Here is a 24,715-nt window from a genome sequence, read left to right as displayed (position 1 = left end):
CCGCCCGCTGTATTAAGCGCGCCCCCCGCCTCAAATGCCGCAGGCATAACGCCTATGTTTGTGAGCCCCATAGCACCTCTGTCGCACGGCGAACAGAGCGCGCTCTGTATCCGGCCCTTAGCCAACCATGCAGATGCATGGGCAGCGCTTCCAGGGGTTTCGGACTGGGTCTTAGGCATTATAAAGAGAGGCTTCTCGCTACAGTTTTGTCGACGCCCTCCGCGCTTCACAGCGCGCGTCGAAACTTCGGTTCCGCTGAATGTAGCACACCTACTTCGCGCTGAAATATCAAAACTGATAAGCAAAGGGGCGATAGAGCTTGTTCCCCGAGTTCAAAGCGAACAGGGGATATACAGCAGATACTTTCTAGTCCCCAAAAAGGACGGCGGTATCAGACCCATTCTGGATCTCAGACGACTGAACAGAGTATTAGTGAAACGCCGTTTCAAAATGCTCGCAACCAGCAAAATTCTCGCGCATGTTCGCCGAGAAGACTGGTTCATGTCGATAGATCTGAAGGACGCGTATTTTCAAATACAGATAGCGTCACATCACAGGCGATTCTTGAGATTCGCCTTCGAGGGTCAGACATACCAGTATACAGTCCTGCCTTTCGGCTTGTCCCTGGCACCTCGTACATTTACGAAATGCATGGACGCAGCGCTCGCTCCTCTCAGACTCAGAGGCATGCGAGTGCTGAACTATTTGGACGACTGGTTGATCCTAGCCCAATCACGATCTCAGCTCATAGAGCACAGAGCCATTTTACTCGATCACCTCGAGAATCTTGGTATCACGGTCATTTGGGCGAAGAGTTCACTGAACCCCAGCCAAACGATTCCGTTTCTGGGTATAGTTCTGGACTCACAGTCTATGACAGCGCGGCTGTCGCCACAGCGCGTGCTGAACATTCAGCGCGCGGCGATGTCTTTCCGCCGCGGCGCTTTCACCCCGCTCAGAAAATTTCAAAGGATGCTGGGTCTCATGGCCTCAGCATCGTCAGTTCTCCGGCTGGGCTTGCTCCGCATGCGCCCGCTGCAGTTCTGGTTGAAAGCGCGGGTTCCGCGCAGAGCGTGGGTGTCCGGTCATTTACGCCTCAAGGTCAATCAGGACTGTGTCACAGCCCTGGTGCCTTGGATGGCGAACGACTGGTACCAATCAGGTGTAAGCCTGGGGACTTCCTCGAGGGTGAGGATGGTGTCTACGGACGCATCCACCTCGGGATGGGGAGCGCTGCTCGAGGGCAGACCGTCCTTCGGCCTATGGTCGGAACGGGAAAAGCTCCAACACATAAACTGCCTAGAAATGCTGGCAGTGCACAACGCGCTGACGCGTTTTTGTCCCCACATCAAGGACCAACACGTCATAGTCCGTTCGGACAACATGGCAGTGGTGTCCTACATAAATCGCCAGGGCGGTCTGAATTCCATACCCCTGTACAGGCTGGCGAAACGCCTCCTGCTATGGGCTCAGCACAACCTGCGCTCGCTGAGAGCAGTACATGTGCCCGGGCTGCTGAATGTGGGCCCGGACAGACTGTCCAGGAACAACGTTCCTACGGGCGAATGGTCTCTACACCCACAAACAGTCCGGCTGTTGTGGGAGAGATTCGGCAAAGCGGAGGTGGACCTATTCGCGTCCCGCGAAAACGCTCACTGCCCCGCATTCTTTTCAAAGACTGACAGCGCGCTGTCCCAAAAGTGGCCGCGCTGCCTGCTATACGCTTTTCCCCCCATCTTCCTCCTGCCTCAGGTGTTGGAACGGGTCAGGAAAACGAAATGCCCAGTGCTGCTTGTAGCACCGTTCTGGAAGAACCAGGCATGGTTCCCAGTTCTGATGCAGTTAGCAGACATCGCTCCATGGCCAGTGCCGTTGAGGAGAGATCTCCTCTCGCAGGCCAGGGGCTCGATCTGGCACCCACACCTGGAACTATGGTCCCTTCATGTGTGGGCGCTCAACGGATACCCGTTGGTCTCGCAGAGGGAGTCATGAATACCATCACGGAGGCTAGAGCGCCGTCGACCAGGCGACTCTATGCTTCAAAGTGGTCGGTTTTCTCCGGCTGGTGTACAGCTCGGAGCCTTTCACCCCTCGAATGTGAGGTAACGGAGGTTCTCTCCTTCCTACAAGAGCTGTTGGATAAGGGCAGATCCCCTTCCACGCTCAAAGTGTATGTGGCGGCTATTTCAGCGTTCTCCGGTTCAACGCTGGGTCAGTCACTGGGAAGGAATGATTTAGTCATCCGCTTCCTCAGGGGAGCTAGGAGACTGAATCCACCCAGACCTCCTTCAGTCCCTATGTGGGACCTTTCTACGGTCCTGGCGGCCATGAAAGGTGCCCCTTTCGAGCCTATCCAGTCTATTAGCCTCAAACATTTGTCTTTCAAAACAGTGTTTTTGATGGCTCTCGCTTCAGTGAAGCGCATAGGCGATCCGCACGCGCTCTCTGTGAGCCCGGCGTGCTTGGAGTTTGGTCCTAATGACTCTAAAGTCATACTCAAACCTAAGCACGGCTATGTGCCGAAAGCCCTCAACACGCCTTTTCGGGCTCAGGTTATTTCCCTGGCTGCCCTGCCGGCATCGAGTGAGGAAGGGGACTCGAGTTTTCTTTGCCCTGTTAGGGTTTTAAGAGCTTATATGTCCCGCTCTGCTGTCTTCAGACAGACAGAGCAGCTCTTTGTCTCGTTCAGTGGACGTTCCAAAGGAATGGCTGTTTCGAAACAAAGTCTATCCAGATGGATAGTTGACGCCATAGCGCTGGCTTATACTGCCAAGGGCATTCCATGCCCGTAGGGAGTTAGAGCGCACTCTACGAGAAGCGTTGCTTCTTCGTGGGCTTGGTCCAGCGGGATTTCCCTACAGGATATATGTACGGCGGCAGGCTGGGCCTCTCCGTCTACATTTATCAGGTTTTATAACCTAGAGGTTCCCGCCTTACAGGCTAAGCTTTTGTCGGTGTAATCTGTTCAGCCGTCTAGTCAGACCACTGAAACCCATGCGCAATGCGCTACCGACTATCTTGGGCAGAACTGTGTAAGACCCACATTTCCCACATTAGTTCAGGTTCCCTACCCTGTCTATGTGATGTTATACTTGCGTCTGTGGACATGTCTATTCTACGACGCTACAGTATAGGGAATTAAGGCTCCCACCCTTATTCCCTGACTCTGTGTGAGTCAATCTGGTGATTATGCACTGTGTGCCTGAAATAGCTTCCGGTGATCAGTGTTTTTATCCCAGCACGCACGGCGTTTTGCAAGGGGTTCCCGTAGCGTTTTGATAAAACGCAGTACGAGAGAACTCTCGTAAGAGAACGTACTCGGTTACTAACGTAACCTCGGTTCTCTCTAGAAGAGGGAACGAGTACTGCGTTCTCTGCCGTGCGTACGGTTCACTCTGGTTCGCTTCGGCGATCAAAATCAAGTGAATCAGCCTTCTCGAGCTCCTTTTATAGAGGTAAGCCACGCCCGTTTCGGCGGGAAGTGGCGAGGAGGGCGCGAAGCGCCCTCATTGGCCTGACGTCATCTCAGGCCTCGCTCGATAGGCTTAAGCAGTTGCCGCAGAGCAGCCAATGAGCGAGCAAGCCGTCTCGCCATAGCTGACTGCTGCTGCCGCAACGCGTTTTACATATATGAAAATTAAAGGATAATTTTTTGCTTCAGTGTTTCGTGAAAAGAGACTTTTCCCGTAGCGTTTTGATAAAACGCAGTACTCGTTCCCTCTTCTAGAGAGAACCGAGGTTACGTTAGTAACCGAGTACGTTTTAATCTCATATATTGTCGTGTATTGATGGTGTGCTAAGCTAACATGCTAGCTAGCCCTAACTGTTAGTCACATGACATGGTCTTGAAAAACATTTAACTAAATACAGAGTTTTGGGCTTATTATCTTCAGATTTTAAACATAAAATGTTTAGACATGTGGCTTTAGCTGTAGTGCATTTCTAGATTGCTCCAGTGCCAACTTCAATTTTATTTTCATGAGGATGTTTCATAAAAAATAATTTCTAATAACTTTACAAAACTTTGAAGCTATTTATAACAATTTTTGTCATTACAACAATAATGAATTCTACATTTACAATAAACTGCCAGGTGTCAGCTTTCAAACGAGATCATACTTGTGCTTTTAGTACAAAGGGTTCATGAACTGTATCTGTTTTAGTTTGGGTATGTCATTTCTGGGGATTTTTCAAAAGTGGCGTTGCAGCTTAACAGGTTAAATGCGCAATTGAATTGGAAACTGCACTGATTGACTGGGATAACCAACGGACTACCATTTTTTAAAGTGCTTAATTCATCAGTTTTTGTCTGGTACTGAAATTGGTATTGAGAATCGTGACATTTTACTGGTATTGGTACTGACTACTGAAATTTTGGTATTCTTCTGAATCTTGTCAGTGAATTGGTGGTTCACAAAATGATTTGTTCATGAATTGGACTGATTCAGTTCCCAGGTTCAATTCACTGACTCTAGGTAATTGCTCACAGGAGGTGAACATTTTCATGAATAATGGCTTCAATTTCACTCTGTTCCATATAGCTATTGTATTACTTGAGATGATTTTAAATATAGTGCCAAATATAGTGCCAAATATAGTCATATGGACCCCGTTTTATACTTTATGGTGTTTTGCGTCCTTTTTGAAGCTTGAAAGCTCTTGCAATCATGTAAATCATCAATGTAAATGCAAATGTTTGGTCAGAATTTTTTTTAAATGATTATTTGGAACGACACCAAGTTATGATGGCAAAATTGTACGTTTTTATTTAAACTTTAAGCCCATGCACAAGCCCGGAGGATAATCAAAGTTGTGATTGTAGCCTTTGAGCTAAGGCATCTGGTGTGTGACTACGTTCTTGAAGAAAGGTTTTAGTAAAGAATCTGTTACGCTGAAAGACTTAAAGTGTGCAACAGATCCTCAAACAGCCTCCTGTCTCCTGAGCCAGGTGGTGTTGTATAGCACTACGTAATATCTGTTTGAGCATGAACGCGTAAAGCATGTGCTCAGCAAATGGAGTGTCTGGTTAAAGCTGTCATTGCCGTGAGGTGTTTGATGTTGTGATCCTATGTAATCATGCTTCAGTACTATTATTTTTATGTCAAACTACACTTTAAAGTGAAAAAGTGCATTTCTACCTGATCTGACCTATAAAACGTACCTTTGTTGGTGTAGGTGTCAGGTTTATTTGGCCATATTGAATCATTTTTGGGACTTGGAATAAGTAAGGTATCTTATCACAAAATAAACCCTAACAGGCTGATCGCTGTACATTAGTTTTTGTTTGTTATATGGATACTTATAAATAAATGGACATAACATATTTATCTGAGTTGCAATTAGTTTATTATGTGAGAAGAAAAAGTTGAAATTATCTCTCTTATGTATGAAATCACGCCCAAATAGTCGTACAGTTTACTGCTTCAAGAATATTGGCAAGGCAAGGCAAGTTTATTTATATAGCATGTTTCATACACTATGGCAATTCAAAGTGCTTTACATAGAGAGGAATAAAAATAATCACAAAATCAAAGCAAGGAAAATTCAAACAGTTATTCAAAAGCTAAAGGAATTATAATAATCACACTAGCAATTCATAAAGCGTTGCATAGAAAATAGACACAAAATAAAAGCAGGGGAAATTAAAACAGTTATAAAAGTAATTAAAAGAGATAAATGATACAGTTATAAAATGAATTAGAGTAAAATGAATTAAAATAGTAAAAAGATGATACATAGAATAAACTTCTCATCTGGCAAAACACCGGTGTATCTTATTTTGACTCTGAGATTTCCCCATGACGGTCGGTATTCTTCTGTGGATTTTCAGTTGGCATATATAAGTCTAGACGTCTCTAGAGAGATACATTTTCACCTTAATTGAAAAAGGTGAGCACTTGCATATATACATAAAAATTTGACTGCATGATTTTTTTGATTGACCAATCAGAATCAAGTACTGCTGGGAGCCGTGCACAGTTGATTTAGATGTTCACAAGTGAAGGACACTTGTAACACACATAAGGTTTTTCTATATGATAACATCTATTTTTTAATTTTATTTTTATTTCTTTTTTTGGATTAGTTAGTCTCAAGTTAGATATTAGCACTGTCACATAACCATTGGAATCGCATATTTTCCATGTTGGAATCACATATTTTCCATGTGGTATATATACAGTAAAAGTTGGGTTGATATATTAATGCATGTTTAATTTCAGAAATTTAGTGAACATCTTGTGAGCTTAAATTGTATCACTCCACCACACCTAATTATTTTTTAACAGTATTATTTTCTACATATTAATTTCATAATATTAATATAATATTTGAAGTGTCATTTTGTAAGTAAGTAAATTACATTTTTAAAGAAATTAATCATTTTATTCAGCAAGGGCGCATTAAATCGATCATTGTATATAAATGTACGATGTTATAGAAGTTTTGTTTTTCGAATAAATGCTGTTCTTTTGAACTTTCTTTTCATTTATTCATTAAATAATCCTTAATTATCCTTAAAAAATATGTATTGTGGTTTCCACAAAAATATTAAGCAGAACAACATTTTCTTAATGATAATAAATGTTTCTTGTGCACCAAATGAGAATGATCTCTGAAGGATCATGTGACACTGAAGACAGCCTTGGTAGGCATAAGAAACATCAGTAGCACTTTATTTTACAGTCCTGTTCCCCATGCACATACTGTATGTACTTATTATAGTTATACATCTGGGTAATAACTAGGTACTAACCCTTAAACCTAACCTTAACCACCTCAAATTAACCAGCACTTTCTTAGGTAAGTACACTGTAAGTACACGGAAGTCCATGTACTGTAAAATAAATTGCAACCAAAATCTTTCAAAAATGTTACTGACTTTTGAACAGTAGAGTATGGAGGAGGGCTGCATGGTATATCGAAATATCGCAAAAGTAAATACCGAGATATGCATATCGCAATGGCTTACAATAACTGAATGATTTTAATACTTCAAAAGATTATGAAAAGTCTAAGTTTTATCTTGACGCAGACAGCAGAGAATAGACTGGATGCATGACTGTTACATACGTGTCACATACTTAAAATGTTATTAGGTGAAATAAGGGTAGTAGGGCCTGCTCACATGCACTGGAAGCCGCCTCTCAGACAGCACTTTTAGCTCTCTTCTTGGTGAGTTTTCACGTAAACACAGTCAGTTATGTCTTAAGTGGAGTAAACCGTTGAAAAAGAAAGCGTGTAACAATATATTGGATCCGTGCAGCTTTTAAAGCGACATCAGCCTAATAAAACTGCTTCCGTCTGTGTGCTTAATGTTAATCAAACAATAGACAAAGAGATAATTACTCACTGCTATTTCACTGAATAACTTTTGTAGTTTTAATAAGAATCAATGTCTTAGTTTTCAACAATTTCTGTTGTTGAAACACTGTTGATCATTTTCAATCTTTGAAATATATTTAAATATAATTCAAATAAATTTTACACACCTAAAGCATTATTGTGTCGCATATCGAATATTGCATTGTTTAATGAGTTATCTCATTGTACCATCTTCTCCCAATACTTTAAGTTCCTCTCTGCTCTTTCACTATCTTTTAACTCTCATCAAAATACCAAGAATAAAACAGAAAAAAGGCATGTTATATCATTGCTTATTGAAAAGCCCCGTTAACCTTCCATGGTCTGCCGCTTTGTAACACCTATTCCTTGTAGAGAAGGTTGGAGCGGCGGTGTAATTGAAGTTTAACAACTTATTGTAAATTATACCGCTAGCTTCTCTTCATCTGAGGCGACAGCTGCTCCTTATACTTCAGATGTCCCACCTTCTCTCTCTCTGCAGCTTCTCATTCTAATTCACTTCTCCTCTTTACCTCACTTCAAGAAGCTCATCTTAAGACATGAAGGAGACTAGAGAATGCTATAGAGTATCCTTGCATCACCTCGTCGTGAAGTTGAGGGAGAATTGTCAATCAAAGGATAGCCTGTAGCCATAGTTACAGCAGCAGATGGGAAGTGGCCGTTTTTTTAACGGTTACACAAAGTTTCTTGACATGCTGTCACATAGCAGCATTCTCATTTCTATGCTGATAATTGATCTTTTGAAATAAAGTTGTTACATTTTTCGGGAGAATGCGGCGGTATTTCAGGCCCCCATGATGAAACATGAACGAAGCATTGGCATAGTGTGAAAATGCAAATGTGTCACAAAAACTTGGAGATAAAGAGAAATAACACAGGCTGTCTGTGACACGAACTGGATGTTTTGTCACCCAAGATGGGAACTGTAGGTGGTGAAATCTCAATTTCTTCCAAGGACAGGGGGTTATTAATAACTGATGACATCCATTCATACCCTTTTCTTGTTTCGATGCAATGTTACGTTATATAATTAGATGTCTTAGAAGCGATGTATCATTTGGGACTTTTCAACCAACATTTCTTTTATGAGTTTGATTTCACACGATGTTGTCATTATTCTTAATTGCAAGTGTGCTTTTATCCTTCACAAATCGCCAAATCAGGAATCTCAAACAAACAAGAAATAACTGCTCGTCCCTTTTTCTTTTCATCAGCCTCACTAAGATCAAACGGAGCAGAGAAGGGCACTTGGAAACTAACAGGAAGGAGAAATCATCTTATTATTGAGCCTGAGATTTGGAAACTCACCACTCCTATCAATTACTGGCGTCTCTAAAGACTGTGCAGTATCGTTCACTGTGGCCTACAAATATGAAATATTTATTGCGTTTTTGTATTTGAAAACACTTGCAGAAGCGGTGGGAATGTGCGGGTGTCTTTGATTTAGAGGTACTGGATTCAAATAGACTCGAGAGCAGAAGTCCTGAAAGAAGTGATGTAGGGCTACACCCATATTATTTCTGCTATGCTTTGCATAGACGCGCAGTCGCTTCCTGGTGTGAAGAGTTTGCAAATGACCCTTCTCTCAGGGGGCATTAGGGAGATTCTGTTTTTGCTTAGGAAAATAAGATGCATCTGTATACAAATTGGAAACAGACAAAGAAAACAAGATGTTGTGCTACAAACACCATTTAGGAAAGCACAGTGTGAATGTACCACATGCTGAAAGGGGCGATTTAACATTAGATTTCTCGCTAGTTAAAGGGATAGTCCACCCAAAAAATGCAAATTCTGTCATCATTTACCCACCCTTATGTCGTTCCAAACTTTATGCATTTTTTTTCCTGCTGCACACAGAAGAAGATATAATGAAGAATGTATTCTGAAACTGTTTTTTGTCAATGGGATCTAAACTGTTTAGTTAGCAATATTCTTCAAAATATCTTCTTTTGTGTTCCATACAAGAAAGAAAGTCATAAAGGTTTAGAACAGCACAACTATCCCTTTAAAGGCCCCCTGAAATCAAAATGAAATTTTTTAAGCTTTTAGTATGAATATGTTAGCCTTAAGGTTATGAATAAGCTGGTGTGTTCCCAAACAATGACAAAATTCGCATTTAGGAGATATAAGCATTCAAAACTTAGTCTCTCACTTCCGCTAAAATGGATCACAGATTTGTATGACATCACCGTGGACTTCAGCTTCTCATCACATCTTCTGTCCAATCAAATGCTCACTAGAATCTAAAGCGTCCCGCTCCCTATGCTATAAATACCACCTGGCCAAAGCGACCGTTGACACGTCACAAAGCAATATGGGTTGGAGATGTGTGTTTGGTTACTCAAACGCTTGAGTTTTATTCCTTTTTCCAACTGTACCTAGGTTTCGCTTCCATGGTGCTGGCATGTACGACTTACAGTCTGTGAGGTAAACTAAACGCTATTGGCTATTTGAAAAGGGGGAGGAGCCATTCAATATGTCCCGCCTTAGTCAGATTGATCTTGCTCTATTTGTTTACCACTATCGCATGCTGATGATGTTTTATTCTTCCATACTAACTTTTGTCGAAGCCTACAACTCAATAGGTGTCATCATCATATAGTCTACATACATGTCGCACGGTACCCAAGTTTATTAGATCCATGTCGTACACCGTGATTTAGAACAAAATAGAACATCTAACATATACCAGTTGTCAAACTAAGCTCATGCTCCACTTGTCACCTTGATGGTACCCCCCCCACTACCACCACCACCACCACCACACACACACACACAAAAACATAACAGAAACTCTTCTAAATTAGCATAGCAAAGCATTAAACACTACTTGATCTTGCAAAAAAACTTAAAAGAAACAAGTTCATTAAACTCAAAATAATGAAACCATTCAGATTACTTAAAATGTGTCAGTTTCGTGAGCTCAAAAGAAAAAGAAAGTTCTAAATACTTAAAAGTTAATTTTTTTAACAAATTTTAATATAAGTCTGCCCTACTCAAACCAATTAATTATTTTGAGCGTTTGAGTTTACAGTGCAGCTCTCTCATAAAACACTCACACACATAACCTCATAAACGCAGTATCATCCTCTTCCCATTACCACAGTTAATGATGAAAAGAGAACGATTTTTAAAAGTCTGGTTTATATGTGGGTTGTTGTATTGATTTGGCAGATTGTTTTATTTTAATAAGGCTGTTTGAAGGGTTGGAGAATCCGCTGATATCTTAAATGAATTAAATCCTTAAGTAATCTCAATAAATTCCTAGTAATCATACTGCATGCTATAGAATACAGAAATGCTTACTTCAAATATTAGTTTTAATTGGTGCTCTGCCGTGATAAAGCTCACATTTGATGCTGTATGACTTTGTGCTCAACAAGATGGATGGTCACAAGCCGTGCCATTCTGGGCATTAATCTTGGTATGTGGAAAAATACAGGCTTCTGAATTTATCAGGGCTACAGATGGTTGCTTTTCATTTAGCAGACACATTTTATGCAAAGCACTTTACAGTGCACTAATTGCAAGGACAATCCCCTTGGAGTTAGTGTAGTGTACTAAGTGCTTTACTCTGGAGTCTAATAACAGCAGTGCATCTCAGTTACTCAGTGCAGTTCACTGGTTGTTTTAATGTGGGATCTCACTTAGAACTTTTGTTTCACCAGCCCAGATTTGTTCCCACATGTCTGATGACAGCCGATATTTGTGCAAAACAACCTGCTTCCGGCCATGTGCTTTCTTATTAAACTTTATTAGCTCATACTGACTGCTGTGTTTTTAAACCTGAATATTTACTTTTTACATTTTATACTTTATATATTATGCAAAATTGTATAAATTAAATTAATAAATGGAAATATATTAACTATTCAGAGATACATTTTGTATATTAATTCACCATAATATACTGTACAGTAGTCCCAAAATATGTAAATGAAGTGTCCAAATTCTTCTTCCAATTCTTGTGAACATAGTTTCTGTTGTCTTTTAAAGTCCCCCTGTAGTCAATAATTTTATCCTTTACTACTCATTTTTTATCACCAAAATGACATATTTAAAAGTTTTTTCCTTAATAATAATTTCCTTAAAATAACTTGAATGTAACTCTACACCCTAGCCTCATTTAGTATACGTGGTTCTATGAATATGAAAATCATCCCCGCCTCCACTCACTCACACCAGCTCAGAGATCCACTCGTTGACGATCACGTTGACGTGATTGGTTACAAGGTAGTTTGTGACGTCAGAAACACCAGTGATTTCAAACAGTGTTTTTGAGACTGTCTTTGATTCAATGCAGTTTTAAGGAGAAAATACTCAGCAATGGGGTTGTCTTAAACCATATCAAAAACACCACATATAAACAACATTAAAAACTTGATTTTCACCACAGAATGACTTTAAATGAAAATCAAGCAAAGAAGTTTTTGTTAAATGTTTTGATTGAAAAGTGTGCTCTGTCGTCTTATTTTTAAATATATCACATTTGGTGTGATATTTTATGTAAACTGAAATAAAAATAATTTTTATAATATAAATGCTCTACAAACTATTTGGACACTTTTTAGTCTAAACTAGGTTGCTTTTTCATACTTCAGGAGATTTATTATTGCAATGTAAAATATCTTTTCTATTTTAACCTATTTTAAAATATATATAAAAAACAGCATTTATTTGAAATAGACACTTGTCACTTTTGATCACTTTAATTCATTCTTGCTGAATAAACGTATTATTATTGTATTATTATTATATATTTTTTAAACTTGCTGATCCCAAACTTTCGGTTGTGTAAATTATGTATTTATAAAAATATTTTCAATGCTCTTATTTTTGAGAATAAGAGTATAGAGCTATAACATTAATAAGCCTTGCTGTGACAGTTTCGTCATGGAAGGTCATGATGAGAAATGTCTGAGTTCATATTAAAATCTCTGAACTGTAAACTCATTTGTCTTGTAGGTGGAAGCTAAATGGCAGTCTGGTCAATCCTAAACCCGGCTCCCATCACAGCCTTTCTGGAGGCAACCTTCGCATCAACCATCTCAATAAAGATGAGGACGCTGGGACGTACCAGTGCCTTGCTTCCAACTCTTTCGGGACTATTGTCAGCAGGGAGGCCAGCCTAACCTTTGCCTGTAAGTCACATTCTGATCTCTGATCACACTTGCAGCACAGATAAGGTCCAAACAAACAGGACATTGCAGACCTGACAGCACGGACTGCTACACTGGCCCTTGTACTCCTCACTGATAACATGATCAAAATGAAAATGTTTTCCCTGAGGAGAGCCTGGTCGCTTTCTCACCCTCTCACATTCTTGTTTCTCTCGCACTCTGTCTGTATCTCACATATACACACAGGTTGTTCATGGGCAAGATTCAGTCATCATTTACATCAGCTGAAAATGAGATATCAAAAAATGAGATTCAGTAAAACACATTCAGACCTTGTGTTCCTTGTTGTGGCTGTTTTTAAATCTACGACTGGCATGTACTGTAATTGGTTCAAGCTCCACCCTTTCCACACAGCCTTGAAAAAGCCCTATCCAGCCCATGAAATAATGAGACCATGTTTAGAAAAGCAAACTAGCTGTCACCATTACAGTATGTTCTGTTTATTTTAGTTTTCACCTTCTATTTGTTTTCGTTTGTCACATGTGTTCCTAGTTCTATTTGCCGCCACTGATCAGTCACCATGGACACCTTCATAATCACCACAGATGTTTGTCATTGTGTCATCGCCACTGTGTATTTAAGTTCCTCCTTTTCATTCGGTTGTTGTCTGGTATTGTTCGTGTTAGCACGCTGTTTCGTATGTTGGCTGTTTATTCTAAGTATTAAATCTTATGTTATTGAATCATCGTCTTCATCTTCTGTGGAACTAAGCATTACACTAGCGTACTAATTGTATAATTTCTGCAGTATATGCTGCACACTATTTGAATTTTCTGTAAGCATAGAAAACCTGATTGACCTACTACATAATGTGCAGACCACTCTGTGTGAAATACAGACCCCACAATGCAATGCACTCAACCTGGATGTACAATGTGGCAAATTAACTGGAATACCGATTTGATCTTATTTTTATTTTTATGTTATTTTATAAATGTGGTCTACAATAATAAATAATAGTACTAATTTTTTTTTTAACAATTGTTAATTTAGCAATTTTCACTCAAAATTTAACACTGAGCAAGTTTTTATTTCCAAAATGAAAAATGGTCTGCTCACTGCCTTATAAAGACATAATAAGTAAAGTAAGTCAAATTTAGATACATTTATGATTCAATTTTCATAAATGTATGTATTATAACTTTTCACACTTGGGGCACCAGTCAGTACAAAAACAAAGTTGACATACCAGCATTACTGCTGTACCGGTAGTACCGAGTACCAGGTACATTCGGTACACGCTGATAGACACTGCATTCAAACGCTCTTGTTCGTGTTTGTTTGAGGTCAAAGGTTTCTATTCACAGCGTGTTTTTTCTATTTAAGTGCTGAACATTGTAGCCAATCACAATCATATCTGTTGAGCGCATAAACTCGCTAGTCAGTTAAACTCAAGGTTTTGTTTTGTGCAACGTGAACTGCATGCTCGCGAATTCTTACATTTTTAACCAACAAAGTGAAAACGCAATGTAAATAAGAGATCCACTATACAGTTAAGACAGCTTATTTTATTATGAGTTTTCAAGAGTGAAGCACTGAGCTTGCACTTTAGAGATTGAAGTCATTATTAAAGGAGGGCTCTTCTCTTGCTTTCTGTTGCACAGTCACAGTCTGCATACAAGTTTAGTTTTCCATGCTGCAAAGTTTCTGGATTGACAACCGTGTTTAAATGCGCTGTTGAATCGGAAACTGAGATAATCGACAGTAATAACCAACGGACGGGACCAAACGGGACAAAATCTGGTAAAGAACTTAATTCGACAGTTTTTGCTCTAGTACGGAAATTGGTACAGAGAACTGAAAGTGTTTTGCTATGACTATAGAATTTCCCCCATCATGACATTTAAAATCACACTGATTGGCTGACACGTCTTTACATGTACATATGGCACTGATAGCAAATGACAAACAAGCCTTTCCGAATGAATTCTGTTCCCAGCAAGGCCACTGCCTGAAGACGATGGCACTGCAGGGCAGGGAACAATCCAATTCTGCGGGGAGGAAGTCCGCTGTCATCGTAAGACGATTGGCTGACAGATCCATCAATCGCTGGTCTCTGACCTTACTAGGCTTCAGTTGTTGTCGTGTGGTGGGGGCACGCGTCTCTGACTGCTCCACATCCATCTTCTTTATTACTCTCTCCATAGCTTAATTAACTCCGCCGCATGATGGAGTGGTGCAGGTTCAAGAGAATAATTTAAAGGGCAGCTGATGTTATTAGATGGGATATTTTCTAATTTGGTATCTAATGCAGGAGAATTTGTAGGAGACCACGTTGTGCATGAGAATGCATAAAGGTGAAGTCAAGAAGTCCTATTTCGAACTTGTATTAGTTTTAATGCTGTAAAGTGGATGGTGGAAGATGCTGATTTCAGACCGCTTCATAAAGTAGCATGGAGAAATTAATATTGGAGGTTTGTGGCTGTTGGTTCATATGTATAACCTTTAAGGTTGTTTATATGCTAGTGTAGTTCTAAAAGTCGACCTAATGTATACATGTTTTTAAATGTACGCTTTAAAATTAAAAAAAAATATTAATGACTTTATTTATCTAATAAAAGAGCTAGATGGTATACTGAGCGTCTTTCATGGATATATACTAGGCCTACTCATATTTATCTCATAAGGAATTGTGAATTACGTAATTAAATATAAAATAATTAGGGCTGTGAAAAGATTAATCGCGATTAATCGCATCCAAAATAAAAGTTTGTGTTTACATAATAATTGTGTGTGTACTGTGTATCATTATTTTGTATATATAAATACACACACTTGCATCATGTATATATTTAAGAAAAATGTGTTATTTATATATACAAATATTTATATTTATATATAATATAAATTATATTTAAATATATACAGTATATACATGCAAATATTTCTTAAATAAATACATGCATGTGTGTGTATTTATATATACAAAATAATGATACACAGTACACACACATTTATTATGTAAACACAAACTTTTATTTTGGATGCGATTAATCGCGATTAATCTTTTCACAGCCCTAAAAATAATATATAAACATGTGTAATATAAAACCGGAGCATATATCATTCCTTAACAACCTGAAATTTAGAGTTCATAGTGGTTCTGTTCATAAAATGATGTTATCATTAAAAATTAGGGTTGCAAAGGGCTGAAAAATTCCGGTAATTTTTTTAAGAAATCCTGGAAAGTTTCCAAAAATTCTGGAAAGTTTCTGAAAACTTTGCAACCCTATTTAAAATACATTTTTGTATGGAGAAAATGAATGGATTTTTAAACCAGACTGTTCTGGTTTAGACTCTTCTTTTGTTATTTTCAAAAACTTGTTTCAATAATAAATGCATTAACACAGGAAAGAAAACTCTTAGTCAAGCCATTTCATGGGTTTTTATTTGTTTTTTATATGTAATTGTATATAATTTGCACAAAAATGTGTGGTTTTTTTATGCAGACTTTTAGCAGCGTTCTGTCAGGACTAGCTTTAGAAATAATAGGTGGCTCATAAACTAGTTCGCGCCTCTTAGAATGTATTTGTCTCTAAACAGCTCTGCCTTTTCGTTTCAAATAAATGACCGTGAAAATCACTTAATTTGTGAAAATACATTTATGGTTACTTTGGTGTAAGCTTGTACGATGCCTTTGTGGGCTTTCAAATTATCAAAAGTACTGGTTATTAAAGAGACTTTCATTGGAAGTGATAAAATGTTTTCTTTTTCACTCTCTCTGAATAGGACTGGATGAATTAAGCAGAAATTGAAAGGGTTGTCAGTAGATGCATAGGAAATGAGAAAAATTGTCAGTGTCGATGCACCAATCCCTAAAGCAGTAATTGCATTCTGGGGAATTGCAGAATGTTTTTAATTAAAATGCCACTGATAGAGAAGGCTGCGTCTTAATCATATTTCACATATGTACCATCTTCTCATTTTCATATCTGAGTCTTGAAAAAGACCTCACTCTCAATGTGCAATAACAATTAAAGTTATTTTTGACTTGGTAAGAAATTAAACTCTGTATGTGTAGCGTTAACAACATGTTGAACATTGTGGTGACAGGTTGAATAGCGTATTTTGCAGTTCAGCTGATGTTATTTGATGGGTCAGTGAATGCTGAAGACATTACCTACTATATATATAGTGAAGATACCAGGTTTAGTTGTCACAATGGCTGTATGTCAGTAACGATGAGGTTTGGAGTCTGATTGCATAAATGCTTGGTATATATTGAGGCATATTTACATTTTTATATGTTCCAGTTTTATACAGTTCAGTAAATACTAATTTCATTGTCTGAAACATGGGTTTGATATTTTTGTGTGCTCTCCTTTTGCTTTTTTATTAATCATTTCCATTTCATAATTGTTTTGCTGTTTAAATATCTAGTTCAGTCATTAAACTCCAGAGTGTGCAGGCTGATTAGGGTGGTCCTTATCAAGTCCTTTTTTTTTTTTTTTTTTTTTTGCAAAATGTTAGTGTCTTAACCTCTTAAACTGTTCCTTTTAACTTCAAAATTAGAAATATGCAAAAATGTTGACAAAATTATATTTAGAGGTAGCTCAATCATGTGGAAGATTGCCTGTGTTAAGCTGTGTGGTGTTATTGTGATATGCAAGTAATATTAAAAGTTGCTGCAAATGAACTACATTTTATTGAAATCAGAGCAACACTGACATGACAACAATCTCAAAAAAAGCACAAAGTTTTCAACAATCCCTCATTTCTGATGCTCAGCAGCCAGTGACTTTTTGCCGTCTGGATAGATCCGTCGGTGATCTTCCACCACATGAAGGAGAAACTGCAGTTGTTCTTCAGAGTGTGTGAGATAGCCACTGTATTCTTGAATCAGAGCCACTCCTCTCTCGGCGTGATTATTGACTACTTTCATTGCATGTATGGTTGCCTGTGCCTCCTGATAATCTGCTTGATTTGGCCAAAGTTCCGGGTCAATTTCAAGGAACGTAATGTAATTTTTTAAACCAAAAAATGTGCTCTAAACCCAAACAATAACCAAGGTGATCATCAATAGAAATATGTATTGATTCTACCAGGAAAGGTAAATCTGCTAAACCGGGTCATGGATGGATTAATTTGGATTTAGTTTCTACAATACAGTGCTATGCATAAGTTTAGACACCCATGCTAAAGTTGACTAAAAAGAGGAATAAAAAATCATCTTTTGGAAATTGAACTTAATGCCTTAATTTAAAAAATTAGGAAAAATCCAACCTTTAAGGACACCAATTTTCTTTGTGAATGAATAATGTATCGTAAATAAATAAATGTTCTTCCTTAAAATACAGGGTGCATAAGTTTGGACACCCCTATGTTAAATTCCCATAGAGGCAGGCAGATTTTTATTATTAAAGACCAGTTACTTCATGGATCCAGGATACTATGCATCCTGATAAAGTTCCCTTGGCCTTTGGAATTAAAATAGCCCCACATCATCACATAGCCTTCACCATACCTAGATATTGGCATGGAGTACTTTTCCATAAGATCATCTCTCAATGCAAATCAAACTAGCTATTAGGCTAACTGAAATAAAACCATGCCAATAAAAATCTGCCTGCCTCTATGGGAATTTAACATAGGGGTGTCCAAACTTATGCACCCTGTATTTTAAGGAAGAATATTTATTTATTTACGATACATTATTCATTCACAAAGAAAATTGGTGTCCTTAAAGGTTGGATTTTTCCTAATTTTTTAAATTAAGGCATTAACTTATGCATAGCACTGTAAGTAAACTGAGATATGTATCTAAAATACATATTTAGGAATATATGGTGCATTAGATGCTTTTATGGATATTTTTTGGGAATTTTACTAGCCAGGTACAATACCAATTCAAATGATCTGTTTTTACGAAAATCATCAAAATCTCAGAAAGTTTAAAGCTATTGAGCTACCAGTAATTATTATGTTACTGCCATAAAAATTAGCATGCTGTATTTTCTTATATAAAGGAACAATTTGAAAGGTTAAGAGTATGACAATTGGAGACTTTAAAAATAAGGACCACCCTAAGGCTGATAGGTCCTTTATGCCGGGGACACACTTAACGACTAGCTGAAACATTCTAAGACTGAACTGAACACACTTACAGACTGTTTCCAATGACTGAAGCAGATTTTAAACACCAACTGAACGCAACTCTCACTGACTTGGCGCTTTTGGGCATGTTCAGTCGTAAGTATCAAATTACATTTATAATCGACCTTACAGTCGTTAAGTGTGTCCCTGGCTTTACATGCAATCTGCAAGCAATCCTATTATTACTGCATGGCACAAGCTGATTGGCCTTTGTTGTTTCGGCAGCCAATGAGATTGCTTGCTCTGCATTCAAATAGTCTGGTTCAATGTCTGTTGTAGGCTAGTCGTGCAGTGCGCTATCAGAGTTGTCACTCTGAAACCTTCCCTCCGCCTTCCCCAGCTCCACCTGCCTTGATTTGCTATGGAATTTATGTATGTCTTTTTATGCAGCAACAGCATATCTTACATTCTCATAGTCTCATCCTCAGACATCATGCCCATGGACCGTTGGCTGAACATCTGATGCATAAGGCACACAATACAGGAAAAACTTTGTGAGTTTCAAAGTCGTCATCTGATTGGTTGAATTTCACAGGATTTCCGGAAGAAGTGTGTGTCAAAAAATGTTATGGTCTGCCTGGAAACATAGCCATTGTGATGCGGTCCTTGTGGCGGTCCTTGGCCAATGAAAGCTGCCATACAGTTCAGAGTTCACAAAGAATCCACAAAGAATTCATAACATTCTTTTATAGTTGTGTTCTCATTATAATTTTATGTAGCCAGATTTGTGCTGCACATGTTGAACTTTTTTCCTTTTTTCGAAGTGATTCCAATTATATTTGAAGCGATTCAAAACCACCATGGCGAACATCGAGCATCTGAAGTTGCTCAGCTGAAGGAAATAATCCATTATTTGTCGCTTTAATATATCAGCCTAATTTTCTTATCAGATCGAGAACCATAACATTGCCATTTATCGGCCGATACCGCTATGGTGGCCAATATATCGTGCATCCCTTGTCCAGACTTTCTGCTGTCAGTCTGAAGGTCTAGCTACGTGAGACTAACATGCTCACATTTAACATTGCCATTTTCAATAACATACTAAAACTAGTTTGATATATTGTTGTAAATCCACGAAGTAGTATATATTGTGTACGATCGCTTTTCTTTTAGTTTAGATAACATAGTTGAGATAGTTAAGTTAAATTGGTGTTCTTCTTAATTCATTTTCAAAAAATAGTTGGTTCCCATTGTGACAACTTACCCCATGTAGTGTGCCAACATGCCCCACTGTTAGTTTACACATATTAATGAACTATATCTTTTTTCTGAGCAAAAAAGCTAATTGTTAGCTTTTTTTTTTGTAGCCAAGAATTTGAGATAAGTGACTAAAAAAGAGAGAAAGAGAGAGAGTGCGAGAGCTGTTAATCAATTATTTGAGGAATTTCTTTTTATTCTGCCCCAATTGACAGTGAAAAACAGCTGGGGTTCCTCTGCGAGTCTGATTTGAGTATTATTTCTTCTTCCTGTGGTGGGTGGGTCACGGGTTTCACCAGTCTTTATAAAGACGCGACAGCTCACTAGGACCATAATAAGTTATGCTGGCATTTACAAATCACCCATGGTTGCGGCACTTGATAGTCAGGTTCATTTAGATTACTGTACAACCCATCAGAACGGTTTTGCAGAGCTGGAAGTTCTTCAGTGGTGTCGTTTTTCTTCATTTCAAACTGTTATGAATTGCAGAATAGGAAAGTGCTCATGGGACATTACATCATTGGCAGCCTCCTGTCTTCCTTCTTACTCCAAATACATACCTGATACTTGGGTAAATATACAAACTGTGGATACACTTTATTTTAAGGTGTCTCTGTTACAGAGTAATTATTTAAATATTGAGTAATATTAATCAACAACATTACTATACAGTTGGGGTTAGACATAGGATTTGGTTTTGGGTTAGTTGCATGTTATTATGCATAATTTATAGTTATTACTACAGTAACTACATGTAACAAGGATACTGATAAAGTGTTACCCAAACTGTTACTGATTTGAGATTAAATAAATTCCCATTAAGTGTTTTTTTGGGTAGAATCATATACTGTAAAAAAATATGGACGTAGTGTCCATGACGTCACCCGTAGGTTTCCGAAGAGCATTTTTGAAGGCCAAAGCGGGCAGAGCCGGCCGTCGCCATCTTGGCAGCGCGTCACTCCCGGATATCCGAAAATGGGCAAGGAGGCCGGATTAGCTGAGGTGACGTGACGGCTAACAGACAGCATACAAACGACTAGTAGTGACAGCAGCGGCTATCCACCTGTCATTCAAGTGGCCACGACCTTAATTATGCAGAACTTTACTGCTTAATATAATTTAAACGGATGAGGTATAAAAAAATTCGCCCCCCTCACAGTTGGCTGTAAACACTTTTTTTTTCTGTTGTAAAGTTAGGCATATTAACATGGGGGTATATGGGATTGACTCTCTTTTGGAGCCTGTCGATGAATTGCAGTTTAAGTCACTTCCGTGTTGGATTCAAGAGAGAGACCGGAAGATTGCAGCTTGGGTAGAATTGAGAATTTCCCCATTGGAATATAGCAACAGTTTTACACTGTATAGCATCATGGCTGATCTGAGAATTGAATTGCTGCCGATTTTAGAATAGAGTGTGTTTCAGGGTTTATCAAGTTATTTGCATTTCTGCGGCATATGCATTTACAAAATTTTCAAAAAATTATTTTTTTTAAATCATTTTGCAAGGTGTTGGGCCTTTGCGCTTAACTATAATATTCTTAAATGTCCATATCTGATTCTAAGTACGACTAGTTGTGTACTTTACAGAGTTAAAAATGTGCGTTTGTGCATCAGTTTGAGCGCTTGATTTTTAATGTCAAATTTGTGGCCTCAAGCCAAACCAGTTGAGAATCACTGATTTAGAGCATGCATGTGCGTGTTAAATGCCTGTTTACCACATTTTTATTTTATAACACTGCGTTTCCTTAGCCTGAACTGTTTAAATGAATACCATCTGGATCCCCCCCCAGCCCCAACTGTTTATGGGGATGCGTGTTTGTGTATTCTTTTTAAAGTTGTCTCTTCATGTGAGCGGTTGGTGCGGGTGCTTTTATGCCACTTTTCTTCAGGGGAAATAAAAAAGTGAATGGTTTCAGCTGTGTATATTAAAAGAAGCATTTGTTTAAGTACTCCCCCCCCCTTCCTCTCTGTCTGTTTCAGTTTCTTTTTGAAAAACCTCAGCTGCGTGCTATCCTGAAGGAAACAGCCCGCTGAGTACTTTTAAACAACAATAGTCCCTTTGCTCTTTTTGCTGTGTGTTTATGGAGCGGGGAGCACCACTTGTAACCCCCCCCCCAAAAAAAAGGCAGATAAAAAACACTATAGTGAGATCAAGATTCGGTTTGTCAGTAGCCCAATAAAGGTAAACCGGCTGCAATCAAAACTGGTGCGCCCCACTCTCGCTGTGGACGACCATATGTCCCCTCTCAAAATCACTACGGCTTTTATCTCTATCCAAAATATCCCCAAAAAGACACTCTTTTCTTTTTTTCCTGTCTCAAATTAATTCAGTACCTTAGATGTTGAATGTGTTTGTCCACTTTGTTGTTGTAGGCTCTCAATTTTATGGCTTCTGTTAGTCTTTTATCTAACATCCTGTGTTTCATTGACATGAAAGTGGCAGTCCAGCCCTTTGTTGCCATCCCATCATGTTGAGGTAGAATCCAATAGGGTTATAATCATAAGTGCTCAAGCGCACACTTTTTGGTTTGCTGCTTACTGGCCACAGTCCAAGTAATACAGCCAGAATTTCCTTTGAAGTTTAGTTAATGTGTAAACTTAAATTAACACACACATATTTTTAATATTTCATTCTATTTTATTTGAATCTTTGTTAAAGCGGTAGCGTTCAAAAGGGTGGTGAGCTCATGCAGAAGGAAACTGCACTTTTTTAAATGACATCGTGTTTGTTTTATCTTAATTTTTTCCGTTTTGTTTGTCCACCTGCCAGTGGCTCCACAATGATTAGTAATGAAAGAAAGACTCAGTTTGATTGAATACACTGCAAAGCCTGTTCCTTCCACAGTTTTTGCACGAACAGATACTAAAGCATAATTTTTGTCATTTCCTTCCAAAACAAAGACTATAACATTGTCACATTAATGTGAACAAATGATGAATAATTTGCATGCCTCATTCCCGGCTATGCCCTGACATTCATAAGGGTAATTAGCTTGCGAGTATTACAAGTATTACAAGTATTAACAGTCTGTCAATAAGCTTCATACAATTCATAACACATCTGTGACTTGAATTCATTTAAGTGGTTTTTGGAAGCTGAACATTTGGTGGGCTTTTGGGGAAAGGGCCCAGCTGTCCTGATACAGATTGTTAATGTTTATTTTATTTTTTTAATTTAAGCACTTGTACTTTGTTTGTTTTTTTATTAGTAGTACAAATTGGGAATTTTAAAGACACAATAAGTTGGACCAATCACTAAAATCAGTGTGAGTTTCATTTCTAACCCATTTACCATCATCGGTTGAAAAATAAAATAACCAGCATGGTTTCAACAGCTCATTGATGCTGATTCTCTGTCCTAGTGAAAAGCAATTACATGAATTACTCCTTCATTACAAACTGCTTATTGCAGAGGTGTATGAGTCTTTACCGCAGTCTCATAGTAATCTGTGAAAAATGCACAAGTATTGCTTTCCTTAATAGAAGACCAGTGTTTCAAATTGCATCTGACTCCCAGGGTTAAAAGGAAATTTACATTTTAAGAAATAATTAGCCAACATGACGCATCCTAGCTGACCTTATAGTCATCTTCATAAACCACTGAGCGCCATAATTTTGCATTTAAATCTAGCCCTGAAGCAGAACCAATCGCTGGTCTGTGTTTAGGGGGAAGTGAGGAAGATTTAGCATTGATTTAGCCCATAAAGAGCCATTTCATCTCTGCATCAGTGCTCCAGGTGACACCACAGAACCAGGATCATTGGAGATGAGGTTAATGTGGGTTAATTCTTCGGATTTGTGCAATATGTGCCATTAAATGTCACCGTTAGCATGTGGCGTGCGTGAGAGTAAGTGCTGTTTAATACAGCCTTGTTTAGGATATTCAACCTATAAAAGAGCTCCTGGTAATTATTTTGTTAGATGAGGCCAGTTGTGAGGTGTTCTTCAACGTGAGTCTCTCAAGTAAAGGGGTCTCTGAACTTTTGATGTACTTTTCAGCTGAGCGACTGCAGAATCCCTTTGAGGAAGATGACAGTGGGGGCTCGCAAAGCTGACTTCACGCTTTCAAATTCAAAAGCATGCTGGTCTCGCAGAAATTTTTTACATCAGCATCTATATTTTTTATCCTTAGAAGTGCAACAGGGATGCCATTAAAAAAACTCTCTTCAGTGATTTAATGTCAAATAATTTCAAGATTATTCTGGTCATGCAGAGAGCGGAATTTAGTTGTGGGTTTTAGGTGTGGGAATTAAACAAATTAATTCATGAAGTTTCTCAATTTCCTCATTTCTTCCAGTGGGGACGTTTTCACACTTTTTAATCCAGTGAATATTTCTCATGGTACTGTAGGTTTATTATTGAAAGCCAATTTCATGAAAGATGCGTATATTACTTAAAAAGATACAGTTCACTAAACACAGGCTGGTTTATTATTATAATTGTGGGGCATGTTGTCACATTGGGAACCTGACAATAAATCAATTATTAAAATAATTATGAAGCATAAAAATATGATTATGAAACAGCAGAAGTGTACAAAGTAACATACAAAATATCAAACCATTTTTTGGTGATACTGCAATTGATGCATTGTAAAAAACTAACTATATAACACAAATAACCTACCTCTTTATAAATGTGAAAATCTGCTTTCATTATATTATTGACCCTTGTGGTCTAAATAAATTCCAGTCAACATTCATTTTAATTGAAGTAACATAAATGTTTTGATGGTTTTGGTTTTAGTTAACTAGAACAACCCTGGTTTCAAACCAACATATAAAAGTTAGAGAAAACAAGTATTTGTGTATTTGTTAGTGAGATTCCATGTCTTGTAATTTTCCTGTGTGACAACTAGCCCTAGTGGCCAGTCTATTGCA

General features: G+C 38.4%; 1 protein-coding gene across 3 annotated transcripts in view; it reads left to right on the top strand.

The window, feature by feature from the left end:
* cntn4 (contactin 4) overlaps positions 1–24,715 on the top strand; it is a 156,552-nt gene that overhangs the window by 50,010 nt on the left and 81,827 nt on the right. For all 3 annotated transcript variants that reach the window (XM_079883995.1, XM_079883997.1, XM_079883996.1), the window contains exon 4: positions 12,328–12,503. In XM_079883995.1, coding sequence (XP_079740121.1) covers positions 12,328–12,503 — 176 coding nt within the window. The remainder of the gene's footprint in view (positions 1–12,327; positions 12,504–24,715) is intronic.

This window comes from Squalius cephalus (assembly GCF_949319135.1).
Source record: "Squalius cephalus genome assembly, chromosome: 10".
Classification (NCBI taxonomy): Eukaryota; Metazoa; Chordata; class Actinopteri; order Cypriniformes; family Leuciscidae; genus Squalius; species Squalius cephalus.
The sequence above is the reverse complement of the archived record's forward strand: the minus strand, read 5'-3'. Positions and strand labels throughout refer to the sequence as shown.